Genomic DNA, 23,200 nt, shown 5'->3' with positions numbered 1-23,200 from the left:
TTTCTACCTAACACACAAAAATCTAACAGGAAGTAACTTGATTTCGTTCTTCAAACACAATCCATCAAAATGCCACACTAAATCACCAGTGCTTCACTCTTTCTCCTCACATGTGTAAACACTCTTTACTTTACTGAACACCATCCAATCATCGCCTTAGTATAGGTCTATGAATAGATGTAGTCTCTATATAGGTATGGACCCTTTCAATCTGCTCCTAGAGGATTTCCGGTTGAAATATTCAGAACCAATGCAGATACTTTGAAAATTACAGTAATCGGACTTTAGCTTACAGTAATGTTCTAAAAAAGTTGACTTTACAGTGTATGTAAAATTTGTCTTTTTACTTTATTTTTGTTTGTCCCTATGTTACAGTACCATTAGCTCAATACATTTTTCTGTGCCTCCAGAAATGCCTTAGGAACGCTTACTGTAGAATTGTTTGTTTCTGCAGTTGAAAGGGTCTATAGGCCTATGAATACATACTGTACACGACCCCCCCCCCCCCCCACACACACACACACACACAAACACACACACACACACACACACTTGTCTTTGGAAAAAACTAAATCAGTGTATTCAAAACTCCATGTACATCTGGTGGTCACTGTATTCTTCTTTGCTTTTTTTCTTGCTGTAAAATACTGTATTCGCAACAGCAAATTATTTGGGAAAAATCACTATTTTTGGTTTCAATATTGCTTGCATTTTTACTGTGTATTTCAACTTCTCTTTGTTGATACCATAACTTTCACTCTTGTATGGAAATACATATAGAAAGCCTAAGACAGAAGAGCTTTAGGTTTTGAGCAACAGTGTGTACATGATGTATCCAAAATGTCATATTATGACAAAAGTGTTTGTAATGTGAGGCGAATGTTTGCTTTAAACATGTGTTTTTGACATTTTGAATGTTGTGTGTCATTTTGCTGCAGATTTGAGGCATTTTGCATTTTGTGTGAGCAATTGTGGGTTTTGTGTGTGGAGTTTTGAAAAATAGACACAGAGTTTTGAAAACGTGTGTAAACAATTGTAAAAAACTGTATGACATTTTGAATGTTGTGTGTCATTTTGCTGGAGATTTGAGGCATTTTGCATTTTGTGTGAGCAATTGTGGGTTTTGTGTGTAGAGTTTTGAAAAATAGACAGATTTTAGAAAATGTAGTAGAGTTTAGAAAATGTGTGTAAACAGTAAAACTGTAATGATACTATTCTCCAACAACTCTATCCGTCCCGTGGTTGTGTTCAGTTTCCTCACTCCCCTCCCGTGTCCTCCAGCTGCAGGCGGGGGCAAGTGGAGCAGCTCGCTCACACAGGGGGCAAGTGGAGCAGCTCGCTCACACAGGGGGCAAGTGGAGCAGCTCGCTCACACAGGGGGCAAGTGGAGCAGCTCGCTCACACAGGGGGCAAGTGGAGCAGCTCGCTCACACAGGGGGCAAGAGGAGCAGCTCGCTCACACAGGGGGCAAGTGGAGCAGCTCGCTCACACAGGGGGCAAGTGGAGCAGCTCGCTCACACAGGGGGCAAGAGGAGCAGCTCGCTCACACAGGGGGCAAGTGGAGCAGCTCGCTCACACAGGGGGCAAGTGGAGCAGCTCGCTCACACAGGGGGCAAGTGGAGCAGCTCGCTCACACAGGGGGCAAGTGGAGCAGCTCGCTCACACAGGGGGCAAGAGGAGCAGCTCGCTCACACAGGGGGCAAGTGGAGCAGCTCGCTCACACAGGGGGCAAGTGGAGCAGCTCGCTCACACAGGGGGCAAGTGGAGCAGCTCGCTCACACAGGGGGCAAGTGGAGCAGCTCGCTCACACAGGGGGCAAGAGGAGCAGCTCGCTCACACAGGGGGCAAGAGGAGCAGCTCGCTCACACAGGGGGCAAGTGGAGCAGCTCGCTCACACAGGGGGCAAGAGGAGCAGCTCGCTCACACAGGGGGCAAGTGGAGCACAGGGGGCAAGAGGAGCAGCTCGCTCACACAGGGGGCAAGAGGAGCAGCTCGCTCACACAGGGGGCAAGAGGAGCAGCTCGCTCACACAGGGGGCAAGTGGAGCACAGGGGGCAAGAGGAGCAGCTCGCTCACACAGGGGGCAAGAGGAGCAGCTCGCTCACACAGGGGGCAAGAGGAGCAGCTCGCTCACACAGGGGGCAAGAGCCCCTCCTCCACTTGTCTATATGAGCCCCACAGCTGCTTCTCTTCACCTGTCGGCTGGCTGCTACCGAAGCTGGCTGACCTCCACGAGCACCCTCCGCTCCAGAAGTGCTCCTGACCCCCCCCCCCACACACACACACACACACAATCCACTCCAGAAGTACCCGTAACCACCGTATGCTGCAGAACCGAGGGGGAGGGGAGCCCCGTGGTGGAACCACGCTGAGATACACAGAACCACACAGAACGGCGCCTCACTCACCCAACCTTCTGCACACAGATTATTCTGAGGTAAAGCTTGACCCTGTGTGTTGTAATCAGTCATGTACCACAGCTTAAAATCCCTCATCCTGTCTTACTGTTCAATTAAGAAAAACACACAAGACAAGATGTGATTGTTGTGAATATGGGTACTATTTTTGCAAATATCTAACTTGAAGGGAAAAAAAAAACAAAATGTGGGATGTGGGGTGTACTGCTTGACGTTAGTTCTGCTGAAACCCAACCAGCCGATCCTGATCAGTGACCACTGTGCAGGGCAGGGGAGAGGCCAGCTGCCCCTCATGTGCTCTGGAATGTTTGACCAGAGAGAGAGAGAGAGGGAAAGAGAGAGAGGAAGAGAGAGGATACGAAAGAAAAAGAGACTGCAAGAGGGGGTGGAGAGAAAAAGAAGGAGAGAGGGAAGCAGAGAGAGAGAGAAAGAGAAAAAGAGAGCGAGAGATGAGAGAGAGAGCAAGCGAATGAGAGAGAAAGATATGTGGGGCTAAAGGCAGGGATGCAAACTCAGCTGTTTGTCGGACATTTGTCACCAGACACACACCCACCCCACGGTGCCCTACCTCCTCCACTCTATGGACACGCAATTCTCCTCATCAACACACATCAGAGCGCAACTCAACTCCGTCTCCACCCCAGTACTGTGCGCATTCTCGGGGTGAGGTGAAAGGTGAACAGGGAACTGGGTCTGTGGTGAGCGAGAGGTCGAAGGTCACTCACAGGGCCCCAGAGGGTGACGCAGTCCTCAGGGGTGTTGTGGAAGTTGTTGGGTTCAAACGGATGCCAGTAGGTGAAGATGACCGGTGTGCGGTCCGTCCACTCGAAGTTCATCTGCATACCCTGGTCATGGAGGCCAAGCCAGAGCTCGTCCACTTCTGAAAAAAATCACAGAGAGAGGGAGATGGAGGTGTATTTATGACTGTGCGCATATGCTGACAAATACATGTCTCCGCATAAGTATCTAGACATGACAAAGAAATACCTTTAGCTATGTGTGTGTTTGAAAGGGTAAAATACCATTCTCTAAGTTAACAATGATAACACTGAATGGTGTGTGTGTGCGTGTGCGTGTACGCGTGTGCTCGTGTGTGTGTGTGTGTGTTTGTGTGTGTGTGTGTATGTGCGCGTCTGTACACGTGTACCTTTCCTTATGTTGACGATAAACTCCAGCTCTGGGAGTGTGTGGATGCTGACCAGGTTGGCCTCCATCTTCTGGCAGGTGGTCTGAGCCGTGTGCCAGTCCTGCTTGTCTCGGTTCATCCTGTAGCAGCCCGCCTGGAAGGACTGCCAGCCCAGCTCACACGTATACTCCTCATCGTCTGACCAGGAGTCTGGACACACACACACACACACGCACACACACACATGCACACACACACGCACACACACACACACACACACACACACACACACGCACACACACACACACACACACACGCACGCACACACACACACACACACACACACACACACACACACACACATAGGCACATGCACACAGACGCACAGAAACACACAAGAGTCATTCCATAAATACTTAAACACAAGTACAGACATCTACAAAGCCTGTGTTAAGACAACCTTGAACTTGAAGGGTACAGCTTTCATCCTCTGAAGTGAATGGCAGCCTGCCCTGCTGTAAGACAGCAAATGCCGTCTTCTGCCTTCCCGTGCCATTCTAAACAAAGCTACAGTCACCACACAGACTGTAATTACAGGTCATTATCTAGCTTGAAACTTGAGACAAAGGCTTTAGATCAACTTAAGAAGTTCTTTATTGGACACAATCAAGTCGAGTCCTTGGAAAACTTTAGCAATTTGCTGATGCAGCAGCATTAATGGTATTTATTTAGATTTAATGCTGGATTTTGTGGTGCTGACATTAACTTATTTACTGTAATCTGATGCTCTTGAATTCATGCAACAAACTGTAAGGTGCATCACTGTTCTGTTATTGGCTTCCATCTTAGTCCAGAGGGGTTGGTTGGTACCATCTGAGGAGAACAAGTCTCATAGTGATTTTTGGCAAAGTATACCAGCATAGTTAAAAAAGAAGTGATAGCATTGCATGGGTTGTAGCTTTTTGTATCATCACTGTTCATGTCTATTATATGCTTATGCAGGGATATATTACAGATGGATAGGCAAAAACTTCCATAGTTGATTATTTACATTGTCAATATTTTTTTGCATTGGAAGTTTTCTGAAATACTATGTTTAAATATAGCCTGGGTTTCCCCATGCTGCCTTACACACGCAATTTTATTCGCGCTGCTAGGCAGCCTGGATTCCATGGACCTGATTTTCACCCCAAAGAAGGAACCAATCACAGAACGGAGGGGGGACAGCAAGACGATGACGACACACCGAAGCGGTTATGAGCTACGTACAGACGCATTTGATAGACATTCGTAACACTCAATAAACGGCTCTGGGGATTCGTAAACCACGTCTCAAATACAAGAAAATTAATGTGTAGTTCCCAGACCCCATCTCAATGAGATGAGGTCTGGCGTTAGCCAGGCTAGTTTAAATATGTACATGAGCCATTTTCTAATGAAATATGCACTAATTTGCATACATTTCAAGTGCAGAAATTTTAACATTGGATAAAGTCAGGTTCAAAATTCTTCTTTTTGTTTTTCATTTTGGTGACATAGTAGAGTGAAATGTTATTCCTGAAAATTATTCCTGAAATTCTTGAAATTTTTACTTTTATTTACTTTCCATACTATACTGTAGGTTACAAATCATATATGAACAACCTCCTCTAAAAAATCCTCCAGCATATAGAAGTATAACTGGAAATGTTAGTGTTTGTAAGTACAACTGAAGTGGAGATTTCTGGTTCAGAGTTGTGAAAATGGTGATAATAGATTTTTTTTATGGCTGTTGGCAGAAAACACCCATTGTAATAGCATTTCACTCTAATATGTCTAATGAAAAATAAAAAGAAGAATTTTGAACCTAATTTCATCTAGTGTTAAGGTTTCTGTACTTAAAATGTATTATGAATTATTGTGTATGTCAGTATAATGACTCATTAACATACTTATACATAATATTTCAGATAAGTTGCAATACAAGAAAATATTGACTTGTAATGTAAATAATCAGCTGTGGAAGTTTTGTGTGGGGATATCTATTAGTTAAATATTTTAGCCTATTCACCTGTAAGATATCCCTGCATAGACATGAACATAAATACGCTGATAAAACACAACCCCAAATGCAATGCTATCACATATTTTCTAATTCTAGGGTGGTATACCTACCAAAAATCACTATCAGACTTATTCCCCTTGAATGGTACCGATTGACCAAAATTAGGGGTTCTGGTAAGCACTATATGTAGCCTTGGTGCCAGCCGAACTTAGTCCCGCCCACAACATTTGAGGTCGGGAAGTTCGGTCTGGCATTGCTCCGTTGTGAAACAACTATGCTCGCTCCAAATCTGGCGGACCAATCAAATCGGGCTTTACGATGATGGACAGGTGAGCAACAGCGCCTCGTCAATCACGTCATCTGAGCATGCTTAGGTTGATTATGTTTGCAACACAAACGCTGTAGCTAGAAAGAGACAGATGGTTTCTAAGACCCCATATGGAAAATGAATATTGTTTCAATGAGGTATTATCACTGAAAACGATTATTTCTGAAAACTTTGGCCAAAGTTGAGATGTGGTAAAACTCATGGTTTCACTTTCATCAAGGGAAAACAGCGTGTTGCATTGTGACATGTTGTTCCCTCGTTCGTCTGTAATCTCTGATTGACCCCCTGTTCGAGGGATTTGCGACAGCCTTTCCCAGCTGTTTATAACATGTTTGTAGCATAGTGTAACGGAGGGGATATAGGCTATAAGTTTTTTCCTAATAGCCTACCCTACTACGTATCTCCTAGATCACTACAAATTAGTGTTGTAGGAGATATTGACGGCACAATAACTTTTACAAAAGACCAGAAAACAATGTTAAGGCATTTGTGGAGAAGAAGGATGGTTTGTGTGTTATTCCTACATCTCACGGTAAGTTATTTTGTTGCTCTGATTGGTTAGGTCTATCCAACTGAGTGCAGAGGCATTCCCCCCCTGTATCGGTTGAAACACACCCCATAATTACGTCCTAATGGAGCAGTATCAGACTCATATTCTGACTAGAATTGAGTATGGCTACGTCAGGCTACACTATATGCACCCTGGCTGCAAATTACATCTGCTGCCGCTAGGGTGCGTCTAGATTTCTAGACTACACTATATGTGTTGACCTTATGAAAATAAGGGGAGTCTTGCTAAAGTTGACCTTCTCATGTAAAACATGTCTTAAATAATGCAGCTACATCAGTAATAATCCTATCAAGGTCACACAACCTCATCAGATACAAGATAAGGATTACATGGAGGTCAGACAGACACGGGACAGCACACCGACACTGCATACCGCAACAGCGAACAGATGGGCAGAGGAAGAGGTGGTCAGGGGGTGAGGGAGACAGCAGGGTAATGGGACAACTGCACTGTGTATTGATGCATGTCTAACTGCACTGACCCACTAGGAAAATGTCAAGCATAGCACATAGCACAGGAATGCTTGGGGGGTGATATTGGGTGGGAATATTCTAGCATGTGCTACACTTGCATCAGTTGTTATGTGTGTGTACTACAAATCATTGTACATGATTGTCTTTAAGTATACAGTGTGTGTGTGTGTGTGTGTGTGTGTGTGTGTGTGTCTGTGTGTGTGTATGTGTGTGTGTGTGTGTGTGTGTGTGTGTCTGTGTGTGTGTGTGTGTGTGTGTGTGTGTGTCTGTGTCTGTGTGTCTGTGTGTGTGTGTGTGTGTGTGTGTGTGTGTGTGTGTGTGTGTGTGTGTGTATGTGTGTGTGTGTGTGTGTGTGTGTGTGTGTGTGTGTGTGTGTGTATGTGTGTGTGTGTCTGTGTGTGTGTGTGTGTATGTGTGTGTGTGTGTATGTGTGTGTGTGTGTGTGTGTGTGTGTGTGTGTGTATGTGTGTGTGTGTCCTTGTGTGTGTGTGTGTGTGTGTGTGTGTGTGTGTGAGCCATGCATATGCCTCTGACCCGTGGTGAAGGGTTCCAGAGTGGCGTTGGGTCTCTTCTTGCACACGTATGGCAGAGCAATGGTACAGTCACGGTTCTGCCAGCGTCCGGACGTCTCCGTGCGGATCACGGCACAGTTCTCCACGTCGTCCTCAGTCTGCATGTTGGGCTGGTCTGGAAGGAGCCACACAGATGAGAATTAATCTACCATCCAAATGGTGCACACTCCAGACAATACTTTTAATTAGCAGCAAGCATTCCTGAGCACTTGAGTCTTCTTTGGCTTGTTTTTCACTGAAGAGCTCTTTAATTGCTGTGCCTATCTCCAGCAGATTTATGGTATCACATCCTTCTCATCCCTGGAGAACCGTTTTCTGGGAAAGCTCATTTGGAATTTTTAATAATTTAAATGCTTTATCGACTGCTTATCCTTTGCCAAAAAGCACCATAAAGATAGGGTAAGTGACTGAAGTGATTGGCTGGCTGAAGGGGGAGGGGGTGTGGTCTGTGTGAAGGGAAGGGGGGAGGGGTGTGGTCTCTTGCCTGGCTCCCAGTTGAGGTACTTCAGAGGGGCGGAGTCAGCCCACTGCCAGCCTCCATTCAGGTCCAGGTCATTCAGCCCCATCCACAGGGAGGCACTATAGCCACTTAGCAGACCTGTACACACACACACACACACACACACACACACACACACACACACACACACACACACACACACACACACACACACACACACACACACACACACACACACACACACACACACACAACTCAGAGAGAGAGAGAGAATAGAGAGAGTGAGAGAGGGAGGGATGTAAACAATAAATAACATAACAAACAAACTGAAAATAACATAGCATATTAACTAAAAATAACAAGCTAAGAAAAAAATTCCCATGAGTAAATATAAACACCCCAAACAAAGGGTGGTAAACATAACCACATTCATTTAGCCATTCAAATTCATTTATCCATGCAAATAGCATGACACATGGATGAAACTTATACTGTCCTCATCAAACACAACCTGTTTGTCACACTTCACAGTCAACCAGGGGGGTATTTCAAGAACGTGGTTTAGTGACAAACCTGGGGAAGTTAACTCCGAGTAAGTGTTAAACCTCCTAATAGAAGAGCTGTAACCCCCTAACAAAACAATGCCATAGGGCTCTTGTTTTAGGAGGTTTACCACTTACTCGGCGTAACTTACCCAGGTTTGTCACTAAACCACGTACTTGGAATACCCCCCAGGCCTTGTTTTGCTGCATCTAAAATCTGCAGGAGTAAGAGTGTCCAGCAGGAGGACAGTGTCTGGCAGACTGACACTGACCCCAAATGAACCCAATCAACTACTGCATGTCCTTTATTCCCTCACCATGACCATATGTCTGGTCACTCTCTCCAAACTCTCCCACTCCCTCCCTCTCGCTCTGCCTCGTTCCCTCTATCTCCCTTCTTTTTCTCTCATCTCCCTCTCTTTCTCTCTCAGCTCCCTCTCTTTCTCTCTCATCTCTCTCTCTCTCTATCTCTCAATGTTCCATCTCTCTCTCTCTCTTTCTCTCTCTCTCTCTCTCTCTCTCTCTCAATGCTCCATCTCCCTCTCTCTCTCTCTCTCTCTCTCTCTCTCTCTCTATCTCTCAATGCTCCATCTCTCTCTCTCTCTCACCGTTGATGTAGCCCTGCTCTTCCACCTTGGTGATGCTGAGCAGGTCGGCTCCCTGCTGTTGGCAGCTGATGCGGGCCTCGCTCCAGGACAGCGTGGCGTGGAAGTTGAACTGGTAGCAGTTGAGTCCGTTCCCCAGCGAGTCTGTGTCCCAGAACGTCTCGCAGTCATGACCTGCATCGGGGACACACGCAGAGAGGGGACGGAGAGGCGAACAACAGATCGGTCACTCAGCATCAGGCACACTGAGATGGGTAGAGACGAGAAGTTTGGACATGCTCATATTTCACTTACATGTAGTGTGACTGCTTATTGGTAGTAATTGTAGTTGCAATAATATGTTAATAAAATCTGTGCATATTCCCTTCCTCGTCACTGCACTCTCCCTTGTGCTGCTTAACTCTTACATATCTAGAGACACAACTGTATTAGGCAAAAAAGCATCTTTATGAGATGATGGCGTCCAGATGGAGACAGCTGACAGAGACACTGTGAGATAGGAAGAGGCACACAAGGATGGGGATGACATTCTGTTTGAAGTGCAGCTGCTTCTCTTAGTTTGACTGCAGAATTGCACTAATTGTAGGACCATAAATACCATGATCCTCTACAAAACAAAAAGGGACTAATGGTCCGCTGGCCTTAAACAGAGAAGGACTAGTAGGCCTACAAGTTTCTACTTCATCATGGCACTCTACTATGTAAATGTAAAATGTAAATGTATGCTCATTTGTTTCAATGTAATATAAATGTTTCAATTCAATGTAAATGTAAATGTATGCTCATTTGTTTCTGTGTACACTCTACACTGACAGTATTGTATTGTATGACATGCTTTGCTAGTTTAAAAACGGAGAGGTAAGCTGCTGGAGACATGGACAGGGTTTATAGCAGAGCGGGAGTACAAGGGACACACAGAGAGGGAACTCATGAGTGAGCAAGCTGGGATGACGTCAGAGAGTGCCAATGGCGGTGCCCATTGGCAGGCAAACACACTCACTCTTGACGGGGCAGAAGCCCCAGCGCTCGTCCTTGCCATAGTCGAAGGTGGTGGCGCACCACAGGTGACCGTCCTCCCGACCCACGCTGGTGCAGCTGTGGAACCACTGGCCATCGTACAGGAAGGGCAGGAAGCACGGCCGGCCATGAGAATTGCCCTGAATGGTGTAGATCTCTGTGGAGAGGGAGAGAGAGGGAGAGAGAGGGAGAAGAGAGGGGGGGGGGGGGGGGTTAGTATTGGATCTACTTTTCTGTGATCAGGTATCCAGTTGATGAGGCTAATATTTACTTGCTTGTCATAGTGATACAACTCTCTAATTTATCCTTTACTTCATTCATTCATTCACATCTGATTGCAGTCTTTGTTGCTGCATGAATCATTGCCATCTCAAGATAGCTTTTTGACTTGAGACCAACAGTGAGCAGGAGAGGAGAGAAAAATAAATGCCGTAATACAGAAAGACAAGGGTTAAACCTCAAAGTCCCATGATGCTTTGCGTTTTGTTATTTTCAAGAGAGAAAAAAATGCATTGAAGAAATGCATGCACATCCAACACACAGACATTATACACCTATCAAACACTGTGTGAAAAATGGTAGAGTAAATCAAAAAGGATTGGATGGGCTTCATAAACCTGCCCGGAGATGTAGTTTGTGGACCAAAGAATGACCCAAAGAGATAGGAGAGCAGCTGGAGAGGGCAGAGCTCAAGCAGTGCAATATGTAAGAATGAGATTCATGACCTAGGGACCAGTTGGGGGGCGTTTTGGGGGAGTGGGGTAGAGTGCATAGCGACAGCTCTCAGCTAACGTCTGTTGGGAGTGTGTCTTCAGGTCACTTGAACAGGGTAGGGACATGGATAAATAAACTATAGTAATCTAATACACAGAGGATAAACAAATATAGCTTATAAGTTGGAGTTATCACGAAAAAGATAACTTCGAAACAAACCAATTACACCAATTAAAGAATAACACAACGGTGAAATCATTAGTCAATGAGGAATCCAAAATATATTTTTACAATTGAATAAATACACTGTGAATGGATCAGCTTTTAAAAGGTAGGTACACAGGCTGAGTTGGGGGGGGGGGGGGTATTGTTTTGTTAGCAGATAAACAATACAAACTAATTTTGTATTAATGAAGCAATGTGTTTTCAACAGCCTGCACAAACTAAGTTCAACTGTCATTGTTTTTTTATCGAAGTAACAGGTGTGCTGGTTCATTTCTTATGTCACATTCTAGACAACTTGGAATTTGGAAAGTTAACTTGATATTTCCCAACTTTGAAATAAAAGCATTCTAGCCCAGTGTTAACACAATAGAGTTCTGATGACTCATCAATGGATTTTCCTTCTTTCTGCAGAATATAAATAAATAAGCACAACCTTTTCTTCATTTTGATACATGCATATTCTCACATATCCAAAAAGGGTTTTAACCTTAGAAGGGTTTTGTCACCATTTTGAGAACAAAGCCACATTGATTAAATTATGTTTTTGAGTTGTGATCTTGTGCTTGATTTTCTAAGTTAGTAATATCCACGTTTCGGAGTGGTCTTGAATGGAGCATTATATGTGAAGCTAGAAGCTATGTTAAATGCCATGCCTCTGGTTCCACAGCACCAGACTGCTATCTAAAAAGACATATTGTGGCATCAATATGCTACCTGTGTATAGTTCCATATAAACAGGAGAGGGCATGATGATTGTGGGCTCTCCATGTAAAAAAGACTTCTCTCTATCCCTCTCTTTCCTTTTCTCTGATTTTTTTTCTCTTTCTTCACTCTGAACGAAAGTTAATCTCCTGTCAGACAGAATGCCCAGGGGTTGCCGTAGTAACTACCGCATTCCAACAGATGATGGGATGTAAGTAAAAGGCAACAGAGGGAAAGATGAAGAGCTAAAGAGTCTACTGCAGATGAGCCTCAAGTGCTGCATGATGTTATACAAACGCAACGCTGTCACATTATACCTCTGAGCACATCCAATGGAAAGTAGGACATACTAAAGTACACAAACAGACAGACACACACAGAAACACACACAGACATGCATGCAAACACGCACACATGCACGTACGCATGCACACACATGCACACACACACATACATGCACACACACGCATGCACGCACACACACACACACATACACACACACACACACACACACACACACACACACACACACACACACACACACACACACACACAGAACCCAGGGCTAACTAATGTCACTGGCATCTGCACCAGTGTGTGTGAAGCTCTACAGAAATTTGTAAATGCTGGCAGTTATGTACGTGTAAAAGTTATTCCAGTAACCCTGCCACAAAAGCCCAGCACTGAAAAGAGAGGAAAAGGCAGTGGAGAAAAGGGGAAGAGGAGAAGAGGAGAAGAGGAGAAGAGGAGAAGAGGAGGGAGTGTTTTTCTGGCCTTGCGCCGTGGGGTGTCTGTTTTTAATTACAAATGAGCAGGAAAAGGCGCTGTGGCAGTAAACAGCAGTTGTACTCGAGGTAAACATTTCATTTTCAGGACTGAAAAACTCTGACAATCTTCAAGCTTCAGTGAGACAGTGTATCAAATGGGGCATTGCAAAACCAACATAAGCGTACCCTCTCTGTTGATACCACTACACAGCACAATTGGGCAGACCGCTATGTAAGTCAGACGAGACCTAAATCTAGCCGCGGTGAAATACAGTGCGATAGAAAACACCCAGTCAGTCTGACAGCACTGTTTACAAACACTGGGGAGAGGTCTAGGCCAGCCAATCTCGCTGGCCGGCAGCCAATCAGGTGGTAAGTGGAGATGCCCCTGGCAACAGAGTCCGCATGAGATCCAAACAAGTCCAGATGTGCCCTGGCTCCACAGCCAGCGCACCGCTACGTCACCGCTAGGACTCCTGAGCGCCGTCTCTTTCCCAACTCCCATAACTCAGCCGCTCTGATTACTGTCGACTCCCCCTAATCTCTCTACATCTCTGTTAAAGTTATGTTCAACAACCTCCCAACATCGCAAGGCTTAAATTTGGCTTCTGTCAAAACAAATAACCTGTGTGTGTTTAGTGACGGGCTTTGTACCACTGTACTGGTAAGTGGAGTAGCCTGCTGCTTTGCAAAGAATGGAAATGACTGGTAAAGAGTGGGGGAGTGTTGTTAGTAGGCTAGAAGAATAGTGAAAGGACACACATTTCCAATGGTGAGGATTTTGCTGAGTTATATTTATATTCTTTATATTCTTATAAGAAATGTTTAAGCTGTTATACATATATATACCGGTAATGATCTGCTTTCAAATCTAAAACAGCCTGTCTCAGGCATGAGAATTCCAGCCCTGATTATGATTATTCTAGAGGGTGTTTGTCCATGGGCTGGTCTCTGGTTTGTCTCATGGACGGTACTTCACCTTGGGCGCGCCAGGAGCAGAGGTCTTGGTCGTCGCCGTAGAGTCTCCAGGACCCGGTGACGGCAGCAGTGGTCGAGCCGTTGCCAAGCAGCGCGGAGGCGGGCAGGTAGGTGTCCAGGCTCTCCAGCACCTGAGCACAGTACCAGGTCCAGCGCACGCGTGGCGGCTCCCGGTCACACGTGTAGACACCCAGCGGCGTGCGCTCCCCGCTGGACCCACGGCTGTAGTTGCCCACCGTGAGGCCCAGGCACAGGGACGAGCCCAGGTTGAAGAGGCGGCTCCGGGACACCCACTTCCAGAGCTGGCCATCGCCCTCGCAGCTGGTGGACATGTAGAGGACACTGTCCCGCACGCCCAGACAGCCCCGGGCGCCATCATGGAAAAAAGTAAACGTGTCTGAGTCCACTGTGAGAGAGACAGATAGAGAGAGAGAGATAGAGAGAGAGAGAAAGAGAGATTTAAAAACTTAATTAACTTAATTTCTCAGTGATTAAACTAAGTGGATCATTAAAACAAGCTCTTGTGTGTAAAACACTCGCTTAAAATCTGAAAGTATAATTTTCAAAATAAGAAACATGAACATTGTAAGACAACAACTACAATGACTCTAGAAACACCTTCTGACAATTCTGAAGTTAGAAAGTCACTGTGGCAGTGACCGTGGCGGTGAGTGAGATCAGGCGATTATCAATAGCACTGCCACCACCACTCAATAGGAACGCCATAATGCCAGTTGAATAGCTAATGTGGAAAAACAAGGAAAATCAATGGCACATCCCAACATCACCACACCACATGCCAAAAGGCTTTGGCAAAACTGACAAATAAATTGAGGCATTATGTTGTTGGTAAATATCACCCACAGGCAAGGGTGTAGTGGTAAAATAATTGGTGGGTAAACTATGAATTCTATCATCATGGTAAGGTAGACTGCGCGATGCGGTATCAGATTTTTAAAAAAGGCATTCAGAACATGTTTGATGATGGTGGAGGTTATTGTCCAATGTTTATAACAATACCAGTGGTATTAAATGGAGTGTTGATGAATGTACATATTGTGAATGTGGACAATACAGTGTGATTTCTGAATGTTAAAAGTTACATTTGGTGAATAAACTCTTTTCAGAAATTCCAGAGGTAGATAAACTGTGTTTACTTGCATTTAGCCTCCACTACAACCCTGCCCACAGGTAATTAAGACTATTGGTTTTCCCAGCACAGAGAGAGGAGCTAAACTGAAGACAGTCAAAGTGATGTCATGAGTCTAGACATAAGGTGTTAAGTGGGCAAGCCACTACCTTAAAGAGGGGGAAACTGTTGCACATGTGTGGCCCTGTGCCTTTGAAAGGCAGGTTATTGGCGCCTGAGTTTACACACGGGGTTGGCGGCTTGCGGCGTAAAGATCTGACCCAGGATGGCTTCCCCTCGGCTGGGGGAGATCTTGCGGTCTGCGCTTAACGAGGTAATGGGACGATAGTGTGTGACGAATGTTTTCACAGACCCTTCAGTGGAGCAGTATTGCTAGTTATGATTTGGCTGCTCATTTCAGCTTTACATGATAGGGGAACAAAATTAATCTATTAAAAAACATGTCAAGGCCAACATTTGTCAGGCGGTGCTTTCAAAACCATTTTGAAGATGCAAGGACTTGGCAGAGTGTTCGAATAAGTCTGGGATTTGTTTCACAGATTTTGCTTCGATTTTGCAGCAATCATACATTCAGCCCTGGAAATCACAGAGGACAGCTGAACAGCTGCGTGTTTAGAATAATTCTTTTTATAAAATCCCTGCATGGCAATAAGTCAAATGGTGAATGTATCACCAACTGTTCCATGTACTCGTATTCAGAATAGCTTGAGAACAGTATGCCTAACCATGCATGACTATGCTTTTATGGGCCAAGCAGTTACAGTAAAAGAAATCACCAAAATACTGGAGGCAGAGAGGAAGTACAAGATCAGTTAAAGGATAAGGACAAGGTGGTCTGACAAAGTAGCTATAGAGAGAGAGAGAAAGAGAGAGAGAGAGAGAGCGAGGGAGAGAGACATTTGCCGATAGTGGATGGACTAAGGCCACAATGAATGGAATGTCGGGAACCAAACCCAGCAGCCTTCCCGAAAACCCGAGTGGTTTTCTCTCATCCCCTGTTTTCTCCTGCTTTTCTTTCTCTTTCTTTCTTTCTTTCATTCCTGCTGGGGGGGATGTGAGGTTACAGCCACAGAAAGGGTGACTGAGTGTGGGAGAGATAGAGAGAGAGAGAGAGAGAGAGAGAGAGGAGTGCAAATGGGAAGACAAAGGAGAAGAAGAAAACTGAAATCAGGAAAAAAAGACGACGGTGAGAAAGAGAGAGAGAGAGAGAGAGAGAGAGAAAGTGAGAGAGAGGGAGAGAGAGAGAGAAAGTGAGAGAGAGGGAGAGAGAGAGAGAAAGTGAGAGGGAGGGAGAGAGAGAGAGAAAGTGAGAGAGAGGGAGAGAGAGAGAGAGAAAGTGAGAGGGAGTCTGTAGGGGAAACTACAGGAACACAGCTGTGGTTCTAAATTGAGGTGTCCTCAAAAAAGGACAGTAAAAGGACAGTAGCCCTTCACACTGAAAACGAAGCCTGACAGGAGAAAATAAAAAGAGACGGAAAACAAGGGGAGAAATAGAGAAAAAGACACCCTCAGCATTCCTAACAGTTGGGCCCCGGAGAAGGGTGCAGGAAGTGGAGAGGGAGAGAGAGAGAGAGAGAGAGAGAGAGAGAGAGAGAGGTGATTGTAGGAGACCAAGCTCCCACACAAAGGCACACATGCTCACTAACACACACACACACACACACACACACACACACACACACACACACACACACACACACACACACACACAGTCTTACAGTTCCGGTCCAATTCTGGTACTACTCACTATTGCTATTTATCATATTTGGAACTGTACTTAGCTAAATTAAATATTACCACATGGGGGATTTTGTTGTTTACAGACTATCACTTGGTCACCGAAGCCATTCACCCACTCTCTCCACCCAGTGTGTTTTGTTCAGACCCCCGTAGCCCCCCCCTCTGTCCACATTATCACTCCAGCTGTAATATATAAGTCCAGTAGTCAGGTCAGTTGGTGTGGCATTCCTCTCCAGAGGGTGTCCTCTACTGCTTTTATAATAACACACCAAAGGTAGAGTGATTCTCCAGATGGGACCAGACCAGCACTGCCAGTGTGTCAGTGTGTGTGTGTGTGTGTGTGTGTGTATGTGTGTGTGTGTGACTAGTGCTAAATAGTGCTGTTGTGTTGTTCTTCTCTCTGTCACTGTTGATATGGTCTGATTCACCCTCATTTTTTTCTTTTCTTTTTTATTCTCTCTCTCTCTCTCTCTCACACGCACGCACACACACACACACACACACACACACACACACACACACACACACACACACACACACACACACACACACACACACACACACTGAGGGCTTAGAATGTAATCAGCTATAATTGATGCCCATTCCTGCACATATCTCATTGTTGCATTCTGTTGCTAAACACAGCTAGTGATTAAAGACGTAGACAGAAGCGCCTGCGAAGCTCTTCTCTCATTATGATGCAACAAGACTGTAAAGCTGCAACAGCAGAGAGGGCCTGGCAACAAAGGGCTTCTGGAAAAATCCACAGCAAGTTTGAACCCTGAGCATGCAAAAGATCTGTGAGAGGAACTAACTCCCACACTGCTCCTTCCCCAGGACAGGCAGTTCTGTCAGTCCTTAATTCCACTCTTACTAACAGAATGCAAGCCTGAACAGGCAGAAAATTAACCAGCTTTCTGATGAGCAACATCACCGCACGGGAAGTTAAATAGTATTCGTATGGAAGAGTTTAAACACAAAAGTTAACTGGATGATTGGTTGTGATTCACTAGGTTAAATTGTATGCTTTCCTCATTATTCATCACTTGTTTTCTCAGCCAAAAGCACTAATGAACCTCTCCACTACTGCCAATATTGATTTTGAACACATCACTCTGAACCAAGCGCTCTGCAGCTGATGATATCTGCATACCCTAATGGAGACACACATGCCCTTTTTGAATGCTTTCTGTTCTTGCATAACAGCCATTATGGTTTAGCTCTGCAGAATGTCAGCAGCGCAGGGAAAATGGGCTCTAAACATCAACTACTAAAAGCCATAATTCCAAATGAAACCAAAAGTGTAAATCCAGATACCAATAAAAAACTGGAACACTCTCCGTTGGTATGCACACATTACATAGTAGTAAAGACTATATGCAAACAGCCTTTTCTAAACACACCATCACTCTTTCCTGGTTTAGATTATGAGGATTTACCAGTTTATTACATCTCAGATGGTTGCATCTGTGCTGGAGTTACCTGCTGTCTGGTTGATGACAGTGAAAAGAAATGACAAATCCTTGTGCTGCTTCAACCTCATTGTAATGTCATGTATGTATACAAAGTTCTCAAAAAGCTTATGTGTCTCCACACAGCGTTCTAATCCAGGGGCTTTCATGGGTTTGTGCAGCAGCGTGTGGAGAGCCAAGCACACAGCCCGTCTCTGCCAGCTCTGGTGGGCGTATGGCACTGGGAGTCGCTCGCTGTCCCGAGCCTGACAGGCCAAACTAGGCGGCGGAGTTTGATTTCTTCTGCCGTGCATTCGCCGGGGGAGCATGGGTTGCATAATGCTGATTTTGGCTTCGGCGTGATGCAGCCGGAGACTCGTGGACATCGGTCTGGTATTCAGGGCACTGGAAGCTAGCCCTGGGGTGCGGAAACAGGGTTAACAGAAACCAGACAGGCCCCCCTCAACCACCATCCACCCACCCACCCAAAACCCTCATACCGTTAGCTCACCTGCAGAGACACATGGATGTCTTTTAAAACCATTGTTTAACATCAGTTTCTCACTGACATTGCTGGGAGATGAGAAACGTCTGTTTGGCAAGGAGAGTGAATCCAGAGGATTTTGGGCGAGTTTTGTATCAGGCCTCCAAGTGTGGGTTTCACATTGTAAAAAAACAAAACATGGTTCATCTTAGGCTGCAGACAAAGAAACTGAGGAGTGTTTGTTGCTAAAATAAAGGCTGCATGCACACGTGTCAGAGTTGGGCTGAAGCCGTGTATCCAGGAACTGCGGCCAAATCTGCAGCACACTGAAATGATAACACCCCCCCAAAGCGCCACATCACCTTCTACACGTCGTCTAAGGCCAAGGACATAAGAAAGAAATTCCAAGAGGCTACCAGATGCGAATACACTTTTGGTTTATCATTATGCTCTTAGTGGTTACCTCCAAGACAAACAGAAAATATATGGTGGAATATTTCACAGTTTAAACACAGATGAAAACTCAGAGCTATCTCTTTTGGACCTGCCAGATTTAAGTCTATTAAAGACTGCCATAAATATATTAAAGACTGCCACGTGTAGATCTATTGATTCATTTGAAATGCTCACACACAGAGAGACACACATAGACATGATTAAGCATCAATATCTGTTATTTCATTCTCATAATTTCCTGACAGATTGCCATGTGTAATGGTGTGTGTGTGTGTGTGTGTGTGTGTGTGTGTTTATGGAGAAGTGAGGAAGTTTGCAGGTACTCGTAAGGACGGAACTAACACACTGGAGGTGCCCCCCAGGGGATCATGTGACTCAAGGTAAATTACTCCCAGGTGCTGTGTCAGCACCATTCCTCTCTCTTTTCCCCCTCTCTCTTTCTCTCACCCTCTCTTTCGCTGTCTCACTGTAAAATGTAGGCCACGGTCTCTGCCTCTCCAACACCAGAGCTCACTGCCGGTCCACAGCTGCAGAGCTTCATGTTTGCTCAACAACACCACCGCTGCTAAACATTGCAGTGTCCTGTTGCTCCAACCTCTCCCTGAACCCACCGAGAGTGAAAAAATAAACCCCCAAATTAATATCCGATCAGATGGCCAGCCTAACTTCATGCTTTATTTGGCTTTGGTCAGAAAAAAGACACCGCTCCCTATCATCTCTCTTGTCCAGCCACCCCTCCATCATGTTGTTTTCTGGACACCTCCTCCTCCACAGTTCTCTTTTGTCCTGCGTGTTGTTCATAACGGAGCTGAGCTACTGAAGCCCCTGTTGATGCCAGATGGCTTCCAGTGGAGGAGAGGGGCTTTCAGCCCTGGCCAAGAACAGCAGACCCACAGGGGCGAAGGAGTGCAACCCAACCTGCCTGTAATCAGGAGGCCGCCTAAACACACAGACCCTTCAACACACACACACACACACACACACACGCACACACACACACACACACCTCCTCAATTAACCAGATGCCCCTCCTCTCAGCCCAGGACTACTCACTTCCACAGGACCCAAACCCCAAACGCCTTAGCGGTGACAGTCTGTGGTTGGTGCGTGTGTGTGTGTGAGAGAAGGGGCTTTATGAGGAAGCGGTGGCTGCCGGTATGTGGTGGCAGAAGACACGCACATACATACACACACACACACACACTGAGTGAGACAATGTGTGAGAGTGAGCGAGAGAGAGGCACCCCACTTGGGTAGCTAGTATCAATCTGGGTATCTGCACACAAAACTTCTGACAGTGCCAAAGACCCATGGGGTCTGTGTGAGGGGTCCTGGCCTCGTACAAACACCCAGAGGATGGTCCCATACTGGGGCACGGAGCTGCTGAACAACCAGGATCCGAGAGCCAGGAGGCCCAGGATGTTGACTTAGAAAGCATATTAAGGTAGTTTCCCAGGATCTGATACAGGGGGCGAGGCCTGCCCGAAACCATTCTATTTAGACAGATGTTTCAGGATCAGTAGAGGGATGTGATGAAGAGATGGGAGGGTGAGGTACACAGAGCATGGACAGACAGACAAACAGAGACAGATAGATAGTTAGATAGATAGATAGATAGATAGATAGATAGACGGATAGATAGATAGATAGATAGATAGATAGATAGATAGAGAGAGATAGAGAGAGAGAGACAGACAGAGAGACAGAGAGGGAGGGAGGGATGGAGGGAAGTGATGAGTCAAAGAATGAGTATGATGGAGAAAAACATGAGAGAAAAAAGGAAACAGAGTGAAGATAGGGAAGGGTGGTAAGAGTGTTATGCAGATTATCTTTTGTTTGGTAGAAAATCGACATGCATACACATGCACACACTCGCACACGCACACACATACACACACACACACACAAACAGGCAGGAAATTCCAGGCTCTTGTGTTTGTTTCTGCTCTATTTTACGGCGCTGCGGTCGTTGAGAGGATAGAGCCGAACAGAGCAACAATTCACCTCTGCAGGACCACAGTAGAGGCTGACTGTGGGTGCAATTTCACATGGTCAATCTGGGCTTCTCTTAGCCTCTGCATAAATAAATAGTGAATGTATACAACTCTGACCAAACACTGCCAAATTGGCCAAAAACTCTGTAAAATCACATACAAAGTCAAGTGTCACAAAAGGAATATATAAACCAAACATTGTGTGCTTCATCTAAAACAAAGATTAAATGGGATATCCTAATAAGCCATGAATACTGTCACACATCAGGGGTGGGTACTGTGAGATGCTGGCACCAATGTGTATGGGTTTTTGAGTCGATTTCTGAGACCAATGTCCTGAATGACATTAACCAGAAAATGGAATACAAAAACAAGAATAAAGTTGATATCACTGCAGTTCCAGGATATTCCTTTCCTATTCGTGAAGCTTTACATTCATAAATAATATAAAATGTATTTCACCTAGGCACACTGTAACTGATATCATGGCCTTTCATATAATATTTATTGTTAAGACTTTGAGAACCTGGCGCTGTACAAATGGGTCAAACCAAATTATTTGATTTCAACAGACTGATTGCCGTGACCAACGTCGTTACATTAAACCAGCCAAATGGCGATAGGAAATCAAAGTGTATCTGGCAAAGAAGTGTGCTCTAGTTATTTAACCAATTATAAAGACTTGTTTGTCCTCATCTCTGCCGAGTTCAGTGGTAGTCTATTCCAACAGTTTCCAAAAAGAGAGACAGACGTTTTTTACAACGATGTGCTAAAACTACCCTCTTTCAGAGTCTTTCCTGGTCGGGTATGCGTGGCAAGGCAGACCTACAGTATCCAATACAGTGAGCCAGATACACATGAAAGCCAACACCGGCAAATCACCAAAACAGTTTCGGGCTGTTTCGGACAAAAACTTTGACTCGATATTGTATAACCGGATGTAAGGATCACATCTGCCCGCGGGATGCCAAATGGCGCTGAAGCAACACGTAGCAATATGGGCAACGCAGATGGAGAGGGACGAAAAGTCCACCAAACCTAAACAGTTGGGTAACCTAGTTTTGACTTCAGTCCTGCAAGGAAAACATAAAAGGAGAAAAGCCCCCTCCCCCTTTTCACCCCCTCCCCCGCCTCTGCATCTGGTTCTACTCAAAATTTGGAGTTTCGTGGCATTCCATCGCATCAGCATCAGTTGAACCATTAGCATCAGGTTAATGCTAAATCAAAAGCGGTAAACAAATTCCAATAACAACATGTTTCATGGGGCATATAACTCCTGTGCTTTTGCTGCAACGTGTAGGTCATTCTTGGTAAAGTCTGCAAAGTAGTTACTACCGGTAAAGGGTCTGACTTGGCGAGGACCGACTTGAATGAAAAGTCTGCAACAGTCTTAACTCAGTGTCAACATAAGTTTGAGCTTCCTTACCTGACACGGTGCTCTTTAGTTCCAGACTAAAAAGCAATAAATATAAAGTGCTGTAACTGCATAAACTGATATTGTTCATCCATAATCGTCTCCAGTGGTTGGGATTCTTTCCGGCGCGTTGCATTCCCTCTGTTTCCTCGAATGGTAAACGTGGAGAGGGAAAAGAAACGAGCTTTGTCCTGGGAAGACTGGGTGCAGTGAAAAGTGTGTGGGGTTCTGTGCAGACCAGAGAGCTGTGGAAAGATCCTGCTTTGCGAGCGTTTGCTGTCTATCTGCGCGTCATTTATTGAGCCCGAAGTGAATGAGCGCAGCAGACACTGCGTCACCCGTCCCCCCCTCATAACACACACATTCTCTCTCTCTCTCTCTCTCTCTCTCTCTCTTCTGTTTAACTTTGAGCAGGTTGGTAGGGATTGCAGTGAAAGGATTAAGCCATTTATAAACATAAAGGATGTTATAAACATTACAGTGCACTGCTTCGTTGTGTGTTACTTCTGTTCTGCCTTTAACAGATATATATATATATATATATATATATATATATAGAGAGAGAGAGAGAGAGAGATGCCTATGGGGTGTGGGAAAGCAAGACAGGACTTGATGTCCAAACACCAGCTCACCACTTTGCATAAGATGTCAATCATCCATCCAATCATCCATCCCCTGCATCCATCCCCTGCAGTATGGGTGATAAGGACTGTGTGTGTGTGTGTGTGTGTGTGTCTGTGTGTGTGTGGGGGGGGGGGGTAGAATGTCATTGGGCTGCATTTCACGGTAGTATCTGGTAGTACTCTTTTGTGCTCATGAACGTTCATGAAATATTGGCTACCATGCAGAAGTAAACAAAGGTGCATGATCTCAGGTCAACCTGTGTGAAAATGAATGCCCCTGTAGTCCTCATCCACAAGAGGAGCTACAAAACAGAGATCCCACAGTTTCTACTTTTAAGAACAGAGGC

The 23,200-nt window shown here is 45.2% G+C and overlaps 1 protein-coding gene across 1 annotated transcript in view; it reads right to left on the bottom strand.

Moving 5' to 3' along the window:
- The window catches only part of mrc2 (mannose receptor, C-type 2), a 40,339-nt gene extending 17,824 nt beyond the window's left edge, over positions 1 to 22,515 (bottom strand). Inside the window, 8 exon segments of the mRNA XM_076264990.1 lie at positions 3,143 to 3,297; positions 3,565 to 3,753; positions 7,494 to 7,646; positions 8,016 to 8,129; positions 9,142 to 9,312; positions 10,139 to 10,312; positions 13,543 to 13,947; positions 22,243 to 22,515. Of these exon segments, the coding sequence (XP_076121105.1) occupies positions 3,143 to 3,297; positions 3,565 to 3,753; positions 7,494 to 7,646; positions 8,016 to 8,129; positions 9,142 to 9,312; positions 10,139 to 10,312; positions 13,543 to 13,947; positions 22,243 to 22,366 (1,485 nt within the window). The 5' untranslated portion in view covers positions 22,367 to 22,515.
- Between the last annotated feature and the right edge of the window lie 685 nt (positions 22,516 to 23,200).

This window comes from Alosa pseudoharengus, unplaced genomic scaffold, assembly GCF_046254945.1.
Source record: "Alosa pseudoharengus isolate Yale_2024_CS ecotype anadromous, Long Island Sound unplaced genomic scaffold, YU_APseudo_1.1 YU_APseudo_1.1_scf_4, whole genome shotgun sequence".
Lineage (NCBI taxonomy): Eukaryota > Metazoa > Chordata > Actinopteri > Clupeiformes > Clupeidae > Alosa > Alosa pseudoharengus.
The sequence above is the reverse complement of the archived record's forward strand: the minus strand, read 5'-3'. Positions and strand labels throughout refer to the sequence as shown.